General features: G+C 32.9%; 1 protein-coding gene across 3 annotated transcripts; it reads left to right on the top strand.

Moving 5' to 3' along the window:
* Positions 1–7109: 7109 nt before the first annotated feature.
* LOC137835242 (protein trichome birefringence-like 41) lies at positions 7110–12802 on the top strand. Of its 3 annotated transcripts, XM_068643647.1 has the most exons (6): positions 7235–7410; positions 7511–7660; positions 9834–10005; positions 11666–11841; positions 11984–12142; positions 12348–12802. In XM_068643647.1, the coding sequence occupies exons 3-6, from the start codon at positions 9862–9864 to the stop codon at positions 12637–12639; spliced, it is 771 nt and encodes a 256-aa protein (XP_068499748.1). In that variant the 5' UTR covers positions 7235–7410; positions 7511–7660; positions 9834–9861; the 3' UTR covers positions 12640–12802. The 3 variants fall into 3 exon arrangements, with proteins under 3 accessions (XP_068499747.1, XP_068499748.1, XP_068499749.1); XM_068643646.1 differs by having other exon boundaries at positions 7110–7660; XM_068643648.1 differs by lacking the exons at positions 7235–7410; positions 7511–7660 and adding an exon at positions 9118–9718.
* The last annotated feature ends 6670 nt before the right edge of the window (positions 12803–19472 follow it).

Below are 19472 nucleotides of genomic sequence, written 5' to 3'. Positions count from 1 at the left end.
AGTGAAGTCAAATCTATAAAATCTCTTTTAAAAGAAGTTTCACAAGCTGTGCAAATGATTTCTTTTAGACAATTGGAGAATGAGAATAAAATTAATGAATTGGCTAAAGCCCAAGAAGAGAAATCCCAAAAATAAAATAAAAAACTCATACTCATGCAAGAAAAACAATGTATGCTAACTAATTAACAAAGCTAGACGGTTTTAACAAAGCTTAAAACAACCACACATACAAAACGTTACTAATTAAGCAATATAGAAACAACTAAAAACAATTAACAATTGCTAATTAAAGAGTTCTATACTAGTTGGCCCTAGGTGAGGCTTCTTGGACACTTGGAGCCCTTGAAGACACACTCACCGTCTAATAACGTAATTAAGAAGTAATTAACACAAATTAAGTTGCAAGGAAATTAAGAAAACTCCCTTTGTTGATCCTCTTTTTGCTAAATGCACTTCCTTGTTGTCTTTGCTTGTTGGCCCTCCAAGTGTTTGTAGTGTTTTTCAAGAAAGCTTGATTCGGCCTTGGCTTTGTTTCCCCTTAGAATGAAGGTCTTAATTCTCCAATTCCAGCACCTATCAAAAGACTAGACCTTACCCAAGTCAAGTTTCCATTCAAATAAGCACCAAAGGAGAATAAATTCCAGCACCAAATTAGAGGTCAAAGAACAAAAGCAAGAAACAATTTAATTGAATAAAACAGTACCACCAAAAGGAGTTAGATTATGACAACTAGAAAGAGGTCCAAGAAATATTAAGCAAGCAAATAAAAGGTACTCAATTAAAGGTAGGCACACAAAAGAATTCCTAAGAATGGCACTAGAATTAGATTACAAAATAAAAAACAGCACCACTGGAAAATTTGTTGTGGGTCAGAAACGTGTTTTTCCCCAATTTATGCTGAGCTGTGTTTTTAAGATATGATTCTGAAATTTGATATGCAAGATATTCAAGATCTTAGCTAAAAGCTGGCTTTGGAATCACTCAAAACGCATGCACCAATTTCTTTTAATAAATTTTGCAATTTTGGTGTTCAGTTACGCCAGCTGTAGCGCCTCAGATTTGCACACTGATTTTAAAAGATTTATCATTTTTTTTCTGTTGATTCTTTTGTGCTAATTCTTTTTTTGTCCTTGCTATAACACTTCAAACTTGCATATTCCAGAGAATCAAAAATTTTCCTATGAGTGAAAATATTTTTCTGGAACAAAACAGCCAGCACAGAAAATGTGAAACAGGGGATTCTGGAAACTGGAAACAAAAAAACAGCAAGATACCAAAATTTAAACACAATGGAATTTGTGAAATAGAATTTGTGTAGGATCTAAACACAAATAGGAACTCAAACTAAAATTAAAAAGGCACCAAAAGATCAAAGAACAGCAGATTCAAAGCAATTAAAGATACCCAAAATCAAGAAACAATCAAGCCAAATAAAGGACTACTAAGAATTGTTGACATTGTGGATGAACATGACTTGACAAAACATATATGGATTCAGAAATTAAAGACTCAAAAGCATAATATGAACCAAATTAAAAGTGCAATAAAGACTCAAAAACCTAAAAGAAAACAGCAACTCAAAGGTGTATGGAATCCTATCACAATTTGCACAAGAATTGTTCAAGATCAATTGAACAAAGTGCACCGGTTGGATCTTCCAAATAGCACACCAAAACAAATTAAAATGTAAAAAAACAGCAAGACAATTATGGAAATAAGATGAACAACATGAAATAAAGAAGAACTAAAAATGAAAAGACCAAGAACAACTCATCTTGAAGAACCTAAGCTCTGATACCAAATGATGGCAAAATTCATGAAGTTCTTCTTGAATCATGTAAGAGATGGTGCGGAAGCCATGGATGTGTGTGTGCAAGATCCTCCTAAGAGTGATGTTGATCTTGAAGGTGCATGATGTGTATGAATATTGGGAGGTTCGGCCAGCCCAAGGAAAGGTGAAGGATGTGAAGTTTAGAGCCTAGAATTCTAGGGAGAAGCAAAGCTTGACACAAAATGGCAACATAACTTTACTCACAATAAACTTGGAAAATACAAGAGATGGCCTCCCTATTTATAGGCTATAGGGCCGTAAATACTAAGCTAAGTGTAAATGAAATGAGAGCCAAATGAAATGCAAGAATGACAAGGCACATGGCACATGCTCATGACCGGCCAAGTAAGGAGAGCTTCTAGAATTTTCACTCTTTTATGCTTTCTAGCACTACTCTAATTACTAAGCACCCCTAATGGGCCTCCATGTAACATGTACAAGGCTTTCTCTCTTCCATCCGTGGCTTCATCCAATTGGGCGTGAATGTGCTTAGCCATTGACCTTGTAATGGGTCCTAGACGGTCTAGGTCTCCTCCTAGACGCTCCATGTGTAGCCTTCCCTCATTACGTCCTAGACGCTCCTTCCTTGAGGCTAGACGCTCATCACGGTCTAGCCTTGGGTCTTGGCTTCCATGGTGAGATGTGCTTGGCCCTCCTCCATCAGAACCTCTCCCTTGCCTTTATACGCCAAGGTTGAGAACAGTAAAGTGAACCTCTCCCTGGCCTTTACACACCCAAGTCAAGAATAGTATGGTTCCAAACAAGGTCTCCCTTGCCTTTATATGCCAAGGTCGAGAATAGCATGGTTCAAAATAAGACGTCTCCCTTGTCCTTATACGCCAAGGTCGAGAACAACGAGTAAAGGTCATGCTACTTGGGCGAGAGCAGTTGTTGACACACTGTTAGTCGACGGGATCGTTTCGAAACACACAAGTTAGCTAAGAACAGACACAAGAACAAGTTCGAGGAAGGAACACATTCACACATACAAACGACAAGTTGAAAAGAATAAAGACTTCATAACTAAAAGGTATATACACAAGTCAAATGTTCATTAGGTTACAAAATACGGTGGCAAAGAGAATCACCACCACTATTCGGCATCTACCAGCTGCCCATCGGCAATTGTTTTTGTCAAGCCAGTTTTAGAAAGATCCACCCCATGATGCACACAGGCAACCTGGGCATGTCATCCTCAAACCCTGCTGCGTAGGACTTAGCGGCATCACGGGTAAGCTCATCTTTAGTTTGGAGGAAATGCTCATCCTTGCGGACCAACTCCTCTTCTAGCTTGGCCAACTTCTCCTTCAGCTAGGTCACCTCTTCATCCCTGCTGCCAAGCTTCTCCGTCAAACCTTCCACTTCAGCTCGAAGATTGGTGCTCCTGGAATAAATCCTCAAATTTTCTTGGGACTTTTCGAACAAGAGTTTTTTGGTCTCTTGATCAGATTTGCGAAGTTCCGCCATCTCCAAGATCATACCAGTCTCATGGCGTTTAAGCTCCTTGGTTTGAAGGACTTCCTTGCTAGCCGCTTCCCTTAACCTCTGCATTTTGGAAAGGAGAAGGCTAGATCCAACTAGGGTCTCCCCAAGGTGTCTCGACACGTGCTCTAGCAGGGGGTCATCCTCCAAGTTCTTCGGCCTTTCCGGGGTTCGGAAGGATTGCAACGCTCGATGAACGAAGGCTGGAAAATCAGCGAAGGAGTCACCATGGTCAACCCCCGAGGCACTCTCCCCCCTACCTTCTTACACCATGATGTAAGAAGGAGTTTGACCATCTGAGCCCGATGGCGCAGGAATGGTAGCATCAGCCTAGCGTTTCCTTCTAAAGACGAGGCCTGAGCAAGTATCCTCGTCCTCAGAAGAAGCAACCTCAACTACTTCAGCCACTCCCTTGAGCCTCTTATCTTTGGCAGAGGGGTCAAGGGCAGAGGGACCTGGTGTAGTCTTTTCCACGTTAAGCACCATGCCTGCATAAGAAAATAAAAACGCATAAGAGTCCAAACAAGCAACACACAAGCAAGAACAACACTAGCAGGAGTAGGGGGAAAAAGGGGGTACCAATGTAACCCTTAAGAGATGTAGGGTTGAATTCGAGCTTAAGTAGCTCAACCGTGCTAAACACTTCTTGAAAATCGGAGAAGAAGTTGCACACCTCTCGTTGGGGGTAAGTCCTCGAGGCATCTGGGCTTCTTGAGCTTAGGTTTCTCTGTTCAGTAAAGGGGAAACCCGTCCAAGAGGGTAGGGTCTCTCTTGTTGCACCGAAGAATTTCCCCTTGAAGCCTTTGTATGATTGTTGGAAGAGTGTCAATAGAACTCTCCTAGCAACTCCGTTGAAGCTCACCCACAACTTCTTGCCTAGGCTCTTGGCTTCGAAGAAGTACAGGAACACGTCCACTGACGGCGAATGGCCGAAGTGGTGGCACAGGATTGAGAAGGCCCTAACGAATGCCAGCTGTTGGAGTGTAGCTGGGCGGGGGCGACATTGATTTCGGTGAGGAGGGCTCGCTCGAAGCCAGTGAAGGGTAAGCGGAGGGAGAGTTTTTTGAACACGGTGGAGTAGATAAAATAGAATGGTCCCTTCGGGTCCGAAGACTCATCGCAGCAGACAGGTTCACCTACCCTACAAGGCACAACCCTCACGAATTTGTCATGCTCCCTCTGAAAGATACGAGACTTATGGCAATCCTCGCTCTTCCTATATGTCACTATGCTCGCGTGGGTGGTGAAGCTAAAGGTTTCCGCTAAAAGGTTACTAGGTTCCCAACGTTATAGGAATTTGTAGTCGGGGGAGGGAGGAACTAGGTTTGCTTGATCCATCTTACGAGGAAAAGCTAAAACAAAGAAGAAGAAGAAATGCAAAGCTCAGGAGGAGAAGTGTGCGCGCCCCATAAAAGAAAACAGATAAATAGAAAAACGAAAAGCAAAGATCGTAAATGCGAAAAACATAAACAGTCCCAGAACAGTTAAAGCAGATTAAGAATATCGGAATTACAAGGCGAAGGCAGTTATGGAGTAAAGAACATACCTTGAAGTAATTATGCTTTAAGGAGGCGAAGTGTTTTGGGGAAGAAGACAAACGTTTGAGAGGCAGAAATGTTTGAAAAATGCTTAAGAGAAGGAATGAAACAGTGAAAGGAGCGTAAGAGTCGAGGGGTTTAACATATAAGGGGAAGCACAAGCGGCAACGAGCCTCGACCGTTGATCTTGCCACGTGTACGCTGATAAAAAAGTGTGGTGAAACGTCACTTCAACGCACTGTGCACGTCCTGTCACTCATTCGCCACGTAGGTCACCATGGGCTATCATTTAGCCTCTTCGCTGAAACAAGTTACAGCTCGAGCCTGGGGGGCTTGTGTACTGGCCAGACCTCAGACATCAGACATCGGTGGTCTAGTCGCAATAATGGGCCACGTAAGCGGGGGCCCAGAGATAGTAATAAGCTGACATCTAGATATAAGAAAGACCTAAATCACGGGCGGGTTCATGCATGTGGTGTGTATAGTACATTTAGGTCTAGCACAAATAAGTATTCCTTGGAGGCGCCAAGGCCCATAAGCACTAGGGTTTCCAGGGAAAGTTGCATGCAAGACACAAGAATAATTAGGACACCTATAGAACAGATGGTCCCGCAACGCTGGTGCATGAGTTAGTACCTTGACGACCATACTGTTAAGATTTTGCACTCCAGAAGAGGAAAGTCTTGTGCGGCGACTGCGCTAAGATTGTGCAACATGCAACAGGATGTCTTCCTAGTAACCCTAATTCCATTTAAGGAAAGGTCCTCGTGGGACAAGGAAGTTAACCTAAAAACAACCTATAAAGGGAGTTGAGATCCCGGATAAAGGTAACGTCGTTTCTAAGACTGAAACTATTTTACTTACTCATTGTTTTTTAGCCTAGTACTGACTTGATCGTCGGAGTGCAATCAACAGGTAGGGCCCCTTTGTTTCAACGGAGTCACTCTCTATCATCTGAAGGAGAGCGTGGAAACCACCCGAAAAAGGAGGAGCCACCGCCTGCCTTTGACTCAACGACGACTATGTCAACCAGTGAGAACAGTTATATATATAACATTATTTCTATAAAGATAATTTATTTTTAACTATTTTAAAATAAAATAAATTATTGAATTATTAATTTTATGAACTAAGTAAATTATCTTTTATTAAAAGATGAATAATCTAAATATGTACACTTTTTTTTTGACAAAAAAATTACTATTATTATAATAATATTAAAATAAAAATACATTATTAAATTATAAAAATATTTTTATTCAAAGTAATTATAAAAATAAATATTTTTTTTAATTTTATTGTATGTAATTTTTTTATTGTGTAGAAGATTTTTTATTGGGAAAAATTATTTAAATTTAAAAAATTATTTATTTAAATGGTAAAATTGGGTTCTTCGATATTTTTTTTTTTTCAAATTCTCAATTTTTTCAAATTCAAATTTCTCTCAATTTTTTAAAATTCAAATTTTCAGTTTAATATAAATAACTATTAAATTTGTTCTATCTTAATATTATAAAGGATAAAATTTTGAAAAATAAAATATGTACATAAAAGAGAATTCCCTTTATTTATATATATATATATATATTTATAGATTATTCAAACTGAATCTTGTTAATAAAGATGCTTTGAATTTACTTGGATGAATACGATGCTTTGAATTTACTTGGATAAATTTCTTTTAAAAAACATTATTTTAGAAGAAAGTTATAAATTATTTATATTAAAAATGACACGTGATAATACATTGTAATAGAAACATTTGTATACACAAATCATATGAGTCTTTGAAATATTCTGATGTAATATAAAATTTTAAATTTTTTTAATTTTAAATAAGACTTTAAATTATAAAAGTGAAATTTCTCTCTCTTAATATTATATGTGTTAACAACCAAATATAAGATTGAATAGAACTAGTGCATTGTAATAAAAATTTAGAGCTTATGAGTGATACCAAGATTACCAGAAGTTGACCATATTTAAACAAAATAAATTACACACGAAGCATTTAATGCTCTGACTGAATTTAAATCGAAACAGTAAAGTTTTAGAAAATAAAATTAAAAAGAAAAAAAATTGAATGACAATGACTGTATTCGTAATGAATATTCAATGCGAAATTAATTATATTTAGAGATGAGATTATTAATCAGCTTAACGCATCATGAAAATCCAGTTTCACCTCCACAAGTAGAAGAAGAATCCCATTTAGCTTCCCTAATTCCCTTTCATGGCTCCATTATTTGGTGGTAACAACCAATTTCTCAATTTATTTTTTCTAAAAATAAATAAAAGAAAACAAAAAACAAAATAAATCTCTCTCTCTCTCCTCCGAGTGTGCTATACGCATAAACACATGCAGCCACACTTGTATAAATCCACAGAGAGAGCTTAATTCGAAGAACAACAACACAAAGATTCGTAAGAGAGGGAGAGAGAGAAAGAGAGACAGAAAGAAAAACCTCTCCTTAGTTCTTTCCGCATTACCACCTTTGTGTCTCATTTTCTCTCTCCTCGTATTGCTTTCGACACAGAGAGAAAGTGATTAAGAAATGAGTGAGCGTGTCGAACGTGGTTTCTTCTTTTTCTTCTTCTTCTTCCTGCTTCTTGCTTTGAAGGTGAGAGGTTCAGGTTATGAGGAGTGTGATTTTTTCAGGGGCACATGGGTGCTGGATGAATCGTACCCGCTCTATCAGCCGTCCACGTGTCCTTTCATCGAGCGCGAGTTCAGGTGCGAAGCGAATGGACGGCCTGATCTGATTTACACCCATTATCGATGGCACCCACTGGCCTGCAATTTACTCAGGTTGGCACCCTCTTATCATTACTCTCTCCTTTTTCTCTCATACACTTTTCAAAATAATAACTAAACCTAATTTATTTATTACCACTCTTTTCTTTTCGATGAAAATAGCTACAACTGCTTCTCCATTTCTGACACAGACGCAGACCCTTTTCTTCACGCTTTGTTTTATCTTTAAACCATCATTTTTAGATAATCTAGTTTAATTCCTTGTTATAGATTATCAATTGATATAATGGCTTCATGTGTTTTCCTTCTTTACTTTCATAAATTTTGTCTTCTTATGTTTTGGATTTCATACTTGATATATTTTGACTTTTTCAAATTTTATATTTAACAAAAGAAAATTGTTATTTTCACAACGAGAGACATTAGTTTAAATCTTTTAAAATCTCTCTATTTTTTTATGGACTTATATTTCAGTAAAAAAATTAATCTTATTATAACTGAAAAAATAATTATTTTATTAAAAATGTGAACCACACTTAATATAGTATTTTTCACCGTTGTAAACTAGTCTCCAGTTGTCAAGTAATATTTTTCAAAAATTATTTTTATTTTATTTTTAATAATTATAATAGTTATAATATGAGACAATTCATCTTATATCAAGACTCTAAAAAAAATACGTGTTAGATTAGTTAAATATAATTTTACGTTGAAATTTAAGATTTATGTATAGTGAAGCCTAAATTTTTTTGTCTGGAAACGGATTTATTTTTGTGAGCATTGACTAGTGATCAAAGTAAGTTGCTGCTACTACTACTACTAAAGATTCTTTAAAGATTAATAATTGTTTTCTCGTTCTTTATAAATGTAGTTTAAGGTTATTTTTAAAAATTAAAATATAATAAATTTTTAAATTTAATAAAATATTTGTTACTTTTTATGTTTTATTCTTTTTATTTCTGCATCGTATCATATATTTAAACTAATTAATAAATAAATTAAAGTATACCTAACAAAAAATTAATATTATTTAAAATTTTAGCAATGAGTGTTAAATAAAAACAAAAATTTTCACAAATATAACATTTAAAAATAAAGGGAAGAAGTATATATTAATTAGCACTTACTGACAAAGTTTTATATATTTATTACTATAAAACCAACAAATATTGAGTAACTATATTTCCTAAACGTATGCAAGTAATTACTCTCAATTAATGTATATATTAAATGTATGTGGTCCTAAAAGTTTATTAAATGTTTTCGAAATTAATGATTTTTAATAATTAATAATATTTTATTGACTTAATTAATTTTAAATATCTCAAAAATTAATGTATTTTTAATTAAATTTTTTGTAAAAAAATATAGTTATATTAAGTATTTAAAACATTTTTTTATTTTGACGTGCTTTTTTTTAATTCTTTTTGTCAACAAAGAAATATAAACATTATTTTTATTTATTAGTTTCTATTTTTCTGATTAATTCGTTTTTGTTCCTCTTCAAAAATGAAGTAAGAGAAAATTGAATTTTTAATAATTAATATAATAACTTTTTTCATAAAAATTCAATTAAAAGTACATATTAATGTTCTGCGTGAAATTTTTTCGATAATAATATATCATGTGACCTTTTTGGTAAGATCCCACCATCCAGCCTGTAAAATGCTACTAATGGGATTTTTTTTCTCGAAAAAACGAAAAAGACATCAGCGAGGAAACAGAGGTTCCGAATGTTTGTTTGGCTGGGGTTGGAAAACGCGGTTTTACGTGCATCCATAAAAGCACTTTTGAACTTGCTAAGCAAAAGTGCTTTGCAACATATCGTTTACAGACCAACAACCCAACATGTCACTAGATTTCCATTTTTCTTTTCCCCATTTTTGACGTAGAAACTAAAACATCTGCTCCCATAAAAACAGTGTCAGTTGATTCACTCAGGTTCTCTCGTCCCTGGTCGGAAACTCTGGCTTCCATTTGCCACCTTCCACATTTCATCTAATTCCCAACGTGTCCCCTTTCCTTTTTTACCAATTCCTTTCTTTTGGAGAAAATGAAGACAACTTGAACTGGAAAGTGAAGTCAGCGACAGATTGTAACAGTGGTTAAAATGTAGTTGTTTCGTTAACTTTTTTTTCTGAAAAGTGAAGCCAGTGTAATCAATTGTGTCGTTATTATTTTATTTTTTATTTTTCTGAAAATTTGAAATTGTGATGTTTGATTGCAGATTTGATGGACGAGATTTTCTGGAGAAGATGAGAGGGAAGAGCATCATGTTCGTGGGAGATTCACTGAGCAGGAATCAATGGCAGTCCTTGACTTGCTTGCTTCATTCAGCAGTGCCCAATTCAAACTATACTTTGGATAGAGTTGGAGATGTTTCTATTTTCACATTTACGGTATGATTTCTAATCTTCAATATCATATTATATACATAATGGATTTTGATATTTTAAACCCATTCATAAAAAAAAGAAATTGAGAACCAATTATATTAATATTGTAACTATATATTTTTATTTGACTAATTTATATTTTTATTTAAAACCAATTTTTAAGCACTTATTATTATGTTAGGTTTTGATACAAAAGTTTACTTTCCATTTTATCCATATCAAAATTTTGGCTAAATTATGATTTGATTTTTTTATATTTTATCTGTATGTTTTTTTTATTTACTTTTAAAAAAAAATGCGATTTCAATTCAATCATCAATTTTTCATATTTTATTTTTAACATATTCAATTCATTAAATAATTTTTATTTATTTTATTTAAATATGTTAGATTTAAGATTCAATTGAGTGAAAATATAACCTAAAATATAAGAAAATAATATGAAATAAAAATAACGAATAAAAAATTAAAAAAGGGATTAAAATTATATTTTAAACTACGTGTTTTTAAGGTAACAACTAATCATATATAGTGTTGATATAAATTTAAAATAGTTATTCTAAAGTTAATAAACTTGTTATAAATATCGCTATCTTAAATAGTTCGGAAACTTGTTATAGATTTGGGGTAAACTATTTACTCCAAGACAAACTTATTGTACATAAATTCTTAAGTCAAGAAAATTATTAAATAAATTTATTGTACATAAATTCTAAGTGAAAAGAAAAAAGATAAATTCTAATTTTAGATAAAAAATAATTAATTATTATATTAATTAAATTAAATATTATTTTAGATATTAAAAAAATTATTGAATAATTTCTATTCTTAATAAAATTTATAAATTAATTTCTATATTTATAATTAAAATCTTGGTAACTATATAGATATTAATTTAAAAATTATAAATTTTATTAATAATAAAAACTATTTTAGATATTAATAATTTTTGTAATCTCTAAAATAATATTTAATTTAATCAGTAATTAATTATTTTTTATTTTTAAATTAATGGTTTAAAAAAATACTATAAAATATTTCATTTAATAACAGAAAAGAGATGGGATATGAAATTGTTTGTAGAGAAAGCACAAGGCATAAACAAGGTGGGTGGGGGCAAGGTGGAAATTTGCAATTAATAAGTCACACAAGTGGTCCCTTTAATTTGCTTGTCCATTTTCTTAAGTCACTTGAGCAAATGGCCTCAGCTTTTGTATTGCCTTCTGGTTTTGTCACATTGGTTAAGTCTTTACGTGTCCCTTCCAACTCATTTGGGTTGCTATTGTCCTCATATGATAAATAGATAGTTATCATGTATCGTATTACTCAAAGGCAGATTCACAATTTATATTTAAATTAAAACTATTTTGAATTAAAGGACACTATATATGTTAAAAAACAAGCATCATCATTCCAAAATAACTGGGTGCTTTAGTAAATAATAATTTCATCCTAATTAAAAAGACCCTTAAAGAACTTTAAAAGCAATAAAATCACAACAATTCAAGTGATCCTCATGCCAAAATTAGTTGTGCTTTTTATTGCATTATGTGATTTCATCATTATCTTATTAAGGGAATCTTCATGATGAATATATATATATATATATATATATATATATATATATATATATATATATATATTTTTATTAAACAATTTGCAGGAGTACAGTGTTAAAGTGATGCTAGATAGGAACGTGTATCTAGTTGACGTTGTGAAAGAGAAAATAGGGAGGGTGTTGAAGCTTGATTCAATAGAAGGAAGCAAACTATGGCAAGGTATTGACATGCTTATCTTCAACACATGGCACTGGTGGTACCGAAGAGGACCCACTCAACCGTAAGTTAATTTCTTAATCAAATCACTTTTCTCGGGCATGAAATCAAGTTTAGAAATCACTTTTTTCAAGTTTATAAATTATCTGAATTTGTTGTAGTTTTTGTTATTAAATGGGTTTCTAATAAGTTAATTAATTTCTCAGATGGGATTATATCCAACTGGGAAATAAAATTTTGAAAGACATGGATCGGATGAATGCTTTTGAAGAAGCACTTAAGACGTGGGCTAAATGGGTTGACACCAACGTTGACCCCACTAAAGTGAAGGTCTTCTTTCAAGGAATTTCTCCATCTCACTACAAGTAAGCAAAATCATAAACCTTATCTATTTTATTTATCATTTGTTATTCAAAATAATTATTACAAAAATCAACATTTTCACCACACATAATTTATGAGTTGATGACAATATTTTATTGTATATATATATCCGAATCAAGTTAACTCCTAAGAAATCTATAATTGGGCCATGACAGTGTTCTTTATTTGAAAACATTGATTTTTCAGTGGCAGCCTATGGAATGAGCCAAGTGCAAAGAGCTGCATCCGGCAGAAGACTCCGGTGCCGGGATCAACCTACCCCGGCGGATTGCCGCCGGCCGTGGCGGTGTTAAAGGGTGTGCTGGGAACAATAAAAAAACCAGTGACACTGCTTGACATCACAACCCTATCACTACTAAGAAAAGATGGACACCCTTCCATTTATGGTCTTGGTGGAGCTGCAGGGATGGATTGCAGCCATTGGTGTCTTGCTGGTGTTCCAGACACTTGGAATGAAATACTTTATAACCTTATTTGATGGTTAATTTTTCATTCATCATTTAATTGGGGGGTTAGTCGATTCTTATACAAAAATAATTGTATACAGAAAAGAAAACTGGGTTGGCTATTAGACCACACCCTCATTAATTGAAATATGCCTAAGGTGAATAATATTAATAAATTACATCATTCGTGGTTTATATACTCTTTGCTTTTTCAAATCATAATATTACTAATAGTACTGTTAATTAAATAAAAATTAATTTTAAAGATAAAAGTAATTAGTTATTATATTAATGAAATTAAATATTCTTTTAAAAAATAAGAATTATTAGTATCTAAATTAATTTTAATAATTAATGAAATATTAATTTAAAAACTATTTATTAATAATATAAACTAATTTAAATACTAATAATTTAGACTATAAAATAATATATAATTTAATTAATATAAAAAATTTGATATTAAATATCAATTTAAAATTTATTTATCAATAATATAAATTAATTTAGATACTAATAATTTTTTAATTTTTAAAATAATATTTAATTTAATTAATATAACAATTAATTATTTTTTGTTTTAAAAAATAATTTTATTTAATAATTACTTTTAGTGTTATTTATCAACGAAAACAATTATTAACAATGATATAGTTGAATCTAATATCAATTGATTAACTTGAGGATTTATCTATCTAGGCACTATTTACTAATCTTTATATCTACAATTCTATGTATGCACTCTCTTTTTTCAACTTTACCTTATCCTTTGTTTCCCACTACTCACCAAGCTGATCTCAAACTTGATCAACAATTTGAGCCAAAACCAGTAGCGTCTTTAAGAAGGGAACTTCTCTTTCATAGCAGAGTTGTGGGAAAGTCGATTACAAAATATTAGAAAAAGAAAAAGTGAATTTAATGCGACTAAAATTTGATGGCATAATGATAATGCACTACGTGTCTAAGGAAAGAACGTGTGGTGGATAATTAGGTGATGATAGAACATAAAAATAACACTAAGAAGATTAAGATTAACGATAGATTAGGAATTCACATTTTTTTATATAATCACATTACAATCTTAAATATTATTATTTTAATATTTTTTTATATTTAATTACAAATTTATTTTTTATTATATATTTATTTTTAAATCTACCACAACATTAATAGTTATATACAATGAGTTTTCTAGTATATTTTTCCTATAACAATCTCAATCACAGATGCATCAATAAAAATAAAAATAAAAAACTACGTGGAATACAGTGGAATTTCATGTTCATGCACTGTGTTACACTTTCAATCAATGAAGTCATATTAGCATGACTTTGAACTTAAACTAATTTTTATAAGTTGGTTTCCCGAATGACTTGTTGTCTCACAAGTCTTAGGATTTGAAGCAAAAAAACATTTGAATTTTTGAAGTATATTACAATAAAATTCTTAGGGAGTGGCGTCAAACACGTTAACAATTATTGTGGCTATATTTTGTACTAGTGATAAGCAGTTCCATTCAGATTGGGTTTGTTTAAATTTTCTAATGCATATAAATAAATAATTTGCAAAAATTGCATACACTAACAGAGGAAACGTTAATCTTTTTGAGATTTTACTTTCAATCAATCCAACTCTCTCTTAGTTTCTACATATGATTGATTAAATTTTATTAAAAATCATCTACTTTTTGTCAGTGCATATATTATAAAGTCATAGAAGAGAATAATTCAACCAATGTACTAGAGTAGAAAGGTTAGAAGACAACAAATATTTTCAATTTAAAACAATAGCTTTATAGTCGTGAACATGTAGTCTTAAATTCAACAGATAAGAAAACAACTATTTATCGTAATGCGATTTATAAATGCGGCTATGGCAAATAGTCGCATTCTTATATGTTTATGAATGACTTTTAAGAGAAATGAGTAATACATTTATGAATGCAACTATTTACCATAGTTGCATTTATAAATCGTATTTAAGAATACGGATATTTACCACAACCGCATTTATAAATCTATGCACTAGATTTAAGAATGCGACTATGGTAAATAGCCGTTGTTGTATATATTTTTTTTTAGTACAATCTGTTTATTGCTAATTCTCATCTAAATTGACCTGTTCAATTATAACCTAGTCAGACTAATATATAATTTCAGATAATCAAATTTTATATATTGGTAGAAATGTCTTACAAACACTAATAATATATATCTATTTATCTATCTAATTCCTACACTATTCATCAGTTATCCTAGAGTTATAAAAATTTAGGAAATATGTGGACCAAGAATGTCTCACATATGCTATGGCTTCCGAAGACATTGGTCACTCATCCGTGAAGAACTGCATTACAAAATAAGGTTCACATAAATTAGTTTTAAGATAAATATATGTTAAAGAATTATAAAAATAATTTACCATCATGTTACCTCATGTCAATCACTTTTAAGGCCTAGTCTTATAATGATAACCATCCATTGCATAATGTAATAGTCACACTCATACCTTCCTACTTGTTTATTACACTAAAATTCGATAAAAAGTAAAAGTTAATATTGATAAACAATGAAACGAGAAAGAAAAAAATTACAAACCTTTAGTTTTATCCAATTTAAATTTTGAAAATTTGAATTGGATCGACCTTTTAGGATGTTATATCTACACCATGAACTGATTAATACCAAAAACCACATTAGTAGATGCTTAATTAGTAACATACAGAGTTATAAGTTTATAGTGTACTTACCTATCAATGATATTCTTCAGATTTGTGGATGACTTCTTGTGTAGGGAACAGAACCACACAACAGTCTTTTCAACCAATGATAAGACAAGTAACTGCCAATGACCCCTATATCATCCATGAAAAGAGTTAGTAAATATTTAAAACATGAAATAGTAATAATTGACGACTTATAATTAAACTTACTCAATAATATAAGGGCATAAATGAATTTGTTTTCCCTCGTTTTCCAAGGTGTTAGTGATGTATGATTGGGTTTCAACTGCCTTTGTTCGAGTGGGATTAGTATATGCGGGATCTAAGAATCCATACACATTTTCCTTGCCCTCAGTGAGAGAGACTCCATTCAAACACCTACAAGTTATTAGTTAAAGCATAATCAATAATAATTTAACATAAAGTAAATTGAAATATAGGTAAAGATACTTACATCATAAAAAATTGAATTATATTTATATTGAACTCCTGATCCCAAGCTACAAATTCTAACAAATATGACATGTATACGTACAGTGGCAGGTCAGTATTTATTTCAAAAAATGTATCATCCCACAAAACTTCCAAAGGGTCTCAACCAATCTGTCTAGCAGCTACAACTAAGGGAGCTATAGGATCGTCAATTGGAACCTCATGCTTCTTTTTTGGACTTGGTTTCCAACGAGGTATCTACAAAATAAAGAACATTTGTATTAAATTAGATGTAATATATAAATATAAATTAATATAATGAAATGAAATTATTACCGGAGGTTCTAGCATAATTCGAATGAGGTGTCTAGGCCAGACTATGAATGTATGAAATGCATTGACCACAGTTGTTACCTCATTTGAAGGTAGTGGAACACGAGCATCAGGTACTCGTACTCTTTCAACTGTTACCTCACCATATCAGGGGAGAGAGGAACGTTATGTAAGGTTGTGGCCTCTTGATAGACTTTTCCAATGGCCATTACCTCAGGAAGCATGCTGCCTCTACAGTAGCTCACATTGGCTCGTTTGGCCAATGATATCCTCCCTTAATGTTGTAGGATCCGCACAACTCCCCTTTGTGCTCTTGGGAGCGGGACTAACAAGCACCTCAACCGACTCAGCATAAACTTGTTGCGATAGAAACTCTTGTCACAACTCTAATTGCATTCGAGCAACCTTCTTTCTCACCTAATTCTTGACGTATCTTACTCGCCATTTCTGTTTTGGCCTCTTGGGGGGAGGAGGATGAGTGTCGTGGTGTAGCTCCAAAATATAGTTTAATTCCAACCCTTTTTCCAGTTGCACGAACATGACCACAGTGCGTAGGTCGTCCAATTGCTTCAACCAAGATATCCTGACGACCTTCAGGGACAAAATTACCTTGAGAGCTTTCCTCAACCAAGTATTCTTGCAAGAGACCAAAATCATATAAGTTTTTAATATAATTAATGCTTTAAAACAAATGCAAAAAGAGGATAAAAAAAACTTACAATTTTTTTCTGAGACTATCTTTGATTGCTCATAACTAAATGCACCAGACTTTTTAATTCGGGCCATCTTCCATTTTACATGGCGCAAAGGTGGTGATGGAGGAGAAGTGACCCCTGTATAAATCTTAGACCCAATCCCTTGTCTGGATTGCTCCTTTTCCACCATCAGTGATTGCTCAAGCTTTCGATACCCTAAACGAGACAGTACATGCGGGCAACATTCTTTAAAGCTATCTCTTGAGCTTTCTTCCGACGATCTTGTCATAAATGAAATAAATAAAGTGACTTAAATAATATTAATTTATTAATGTTATATAAATAAAAATAGTTAAGTAACTTCACTTACCTTCCAAGCTTCACATTCACGACTTTGAACAAAAAGACGTCATGTTTCTTCATTAATATGTTTGTACTTTAAACAAGGATTTTTGCCTTTAAGCTTGCCAAAAATATATTTCATCGTTAGTGTTGATTTAAACTGACAAAATTTAAGTCGGATATTGGATGTAATCTTTGATCGAAGCGGTTCCATATTAGGGATTTCAAAATTTGTCTACAAAATAATATCATCAAATTAAAGTTAATCAATGAATATTAAAAAACATTATATTATAACGATAATAATGTAAAGCTTACCCGAACATCCTCCTAGAGCATGTTTCGATCGACCTCTAACACATCATCCCATGAATTAATAAAAAATGGAGAGCCTCTCACGAGAAACAACTCCAAGATAGCTGTTAAACGTCTCAACATTAGGACCAGAAGCCACTCCAGTGTTGACGTCAACGTCAACATGTGTCTTCTCACAAGCAGCACGTCTCAATGAGAGACACGTCAATCTAGTAGGTCCTTTGTTGCCTCGTCCGGATCAGGGTCTGATTGGAGTTTGTTCGTCATCCATATCTCTGTTAAAAACTAGGTAACAAACATTAGTTAATCTGCATCAAAATAAAATCATATAAAACAAATACATAAATTTCTAAATGCGTATTATCAAAAATATTTCTAAATTTATTACCATAGCGGGTTGAATGTTCATATGTAAATTTCTTCATTGTGGTCTTTAGGTTGCATGTACATCATCAACTACATCATCATCTTCATTAATTATCATTGGTGTGAATGAACGGGGGTCACCATTTTCAATATCATCTATGGCCTTCCCTTGTTTTTCCCGTGTAAAACGACATACCAATGTTCTGGCGTAGGATCTTTGACGTAGGAAACCTGAGATGGTTTTTGAACCATTATAAATGGCTCATCTCGATGTCCTATCTTTCGAAAGTCTACTAGTGTGAATCCTGATTCATCAATTTTAACCCCACTTTTATTGTCAACCCATTTACACTTGAAAACTGGAATGGAAAACTTAGTATAATCAATCTCCCATATCTCTTCTGTAAACCCATAGTATGCCATTGATCAAAGTACATGATTTGTATCTTTCGAAGTGGAAAACTGCATTGAATTGGCTTCAAGAGTAACACCAAAATTTTGAACTGTACTCTTTTCATCCATAGACTTGGTGTAAAATATGCAATTGTTCACTTCGTACACTATATAAGAAATGACATCAAACTTCAATCCAGCAGCCAACCAGGTCAAGGTCTTCGATGTTGTTGAATCCTTTAACACCTCGTCTTTAAACCAAGGCATGAAAGTTCTATTATGTTCCATTAAGACCCATTTCTCTGCTTGTCTTGGGTTATTTGCCTTCACAATGGCTTTATAAGCATCTATGTAAGGTATAACTTCATATGTGTTATTCAATATATACAAATGTGCTTGCAAGACTTTTGATCGAGATTTGCTTACAATATGTACACCACGTAAACATTTACTCGTAGAATGTCTGTGGTGGCATGAATTAGCTAAAAGACCTATTGGATTTGCTTTTGACATGTACTATGAAAAAAATTCAATACTTTCTTCAGCTATGTACCTTTCAATCATTGAAGCTTCTGGACAATAATGATTTTTCACATAACCTTTCAAAATTTTCATATACCACTCAACATGATACATCTATCTTAAGTACACTAATCCACACAATCTAACCTCTCTTACCAGATGCACAACTAGATGAACCATGATGTCAAAAGAAGATGGAGGAAAAAACATCTCCAATTCACACAAGATAACAACAATTTCATCTTCAAGTTCATCTAATTTTAATGGATCAATGAATTTACAACAAACGGAAGAGAAGAATGAGCACAAACGATTATGGTATGTCTAACCTTTTTTGGTAAGATCCCACGAATAGCTATCGGCAACAATTGTTGCATCAAGATGTGACAATCATTAGACTTCAACCTAATTAACTTCAAATCTTGCATTGACACTAGGCTTTTCACATTTGAGGACTGTCCTTGTGGCACTTTCACACCCTTTAGACATTGACAAAAACTTATTTTTTCATCTTTTGACATGGTGTAATAGGCTGGGGGCAAATATGTACGCTTACCCATTTCTATCGGTGCCAACTCGCCTCATATGTTTATCTCAATCAAATCTAAACGATCTTTTAGACCATCATTCGTCTTCCCGTTAATATTAAGAAATGTACCAATTAAGCTATCACACACATTCTTCTTAACATGCATTACATCTATACCATGTCTGACTTCTAACCTTGACCAGTGTGGAAGATAAA

This window comes from Phaseolus vulgaris, chromosome 5, assembly GCF_000499845.2.
Source record: "Phaseolus vulgaris cultivar G19833 chromosome 5, P. vulgaris v2.0, whole genome shotgun sequence".
Classification (NCBI taxonomy): domain Eukaryota; kingdom Viridiplantae; phylum Streptophyta; class Magnoliopsida; order Fabales; family Fabaceae; genus Phaseolus; species Phaseolus vulgaris.
The sequence above is the reverse complement of the archived record's forward strand: the minus strand, read 5'-3'. Positions and strand labels throughout refer to the sequence as shown.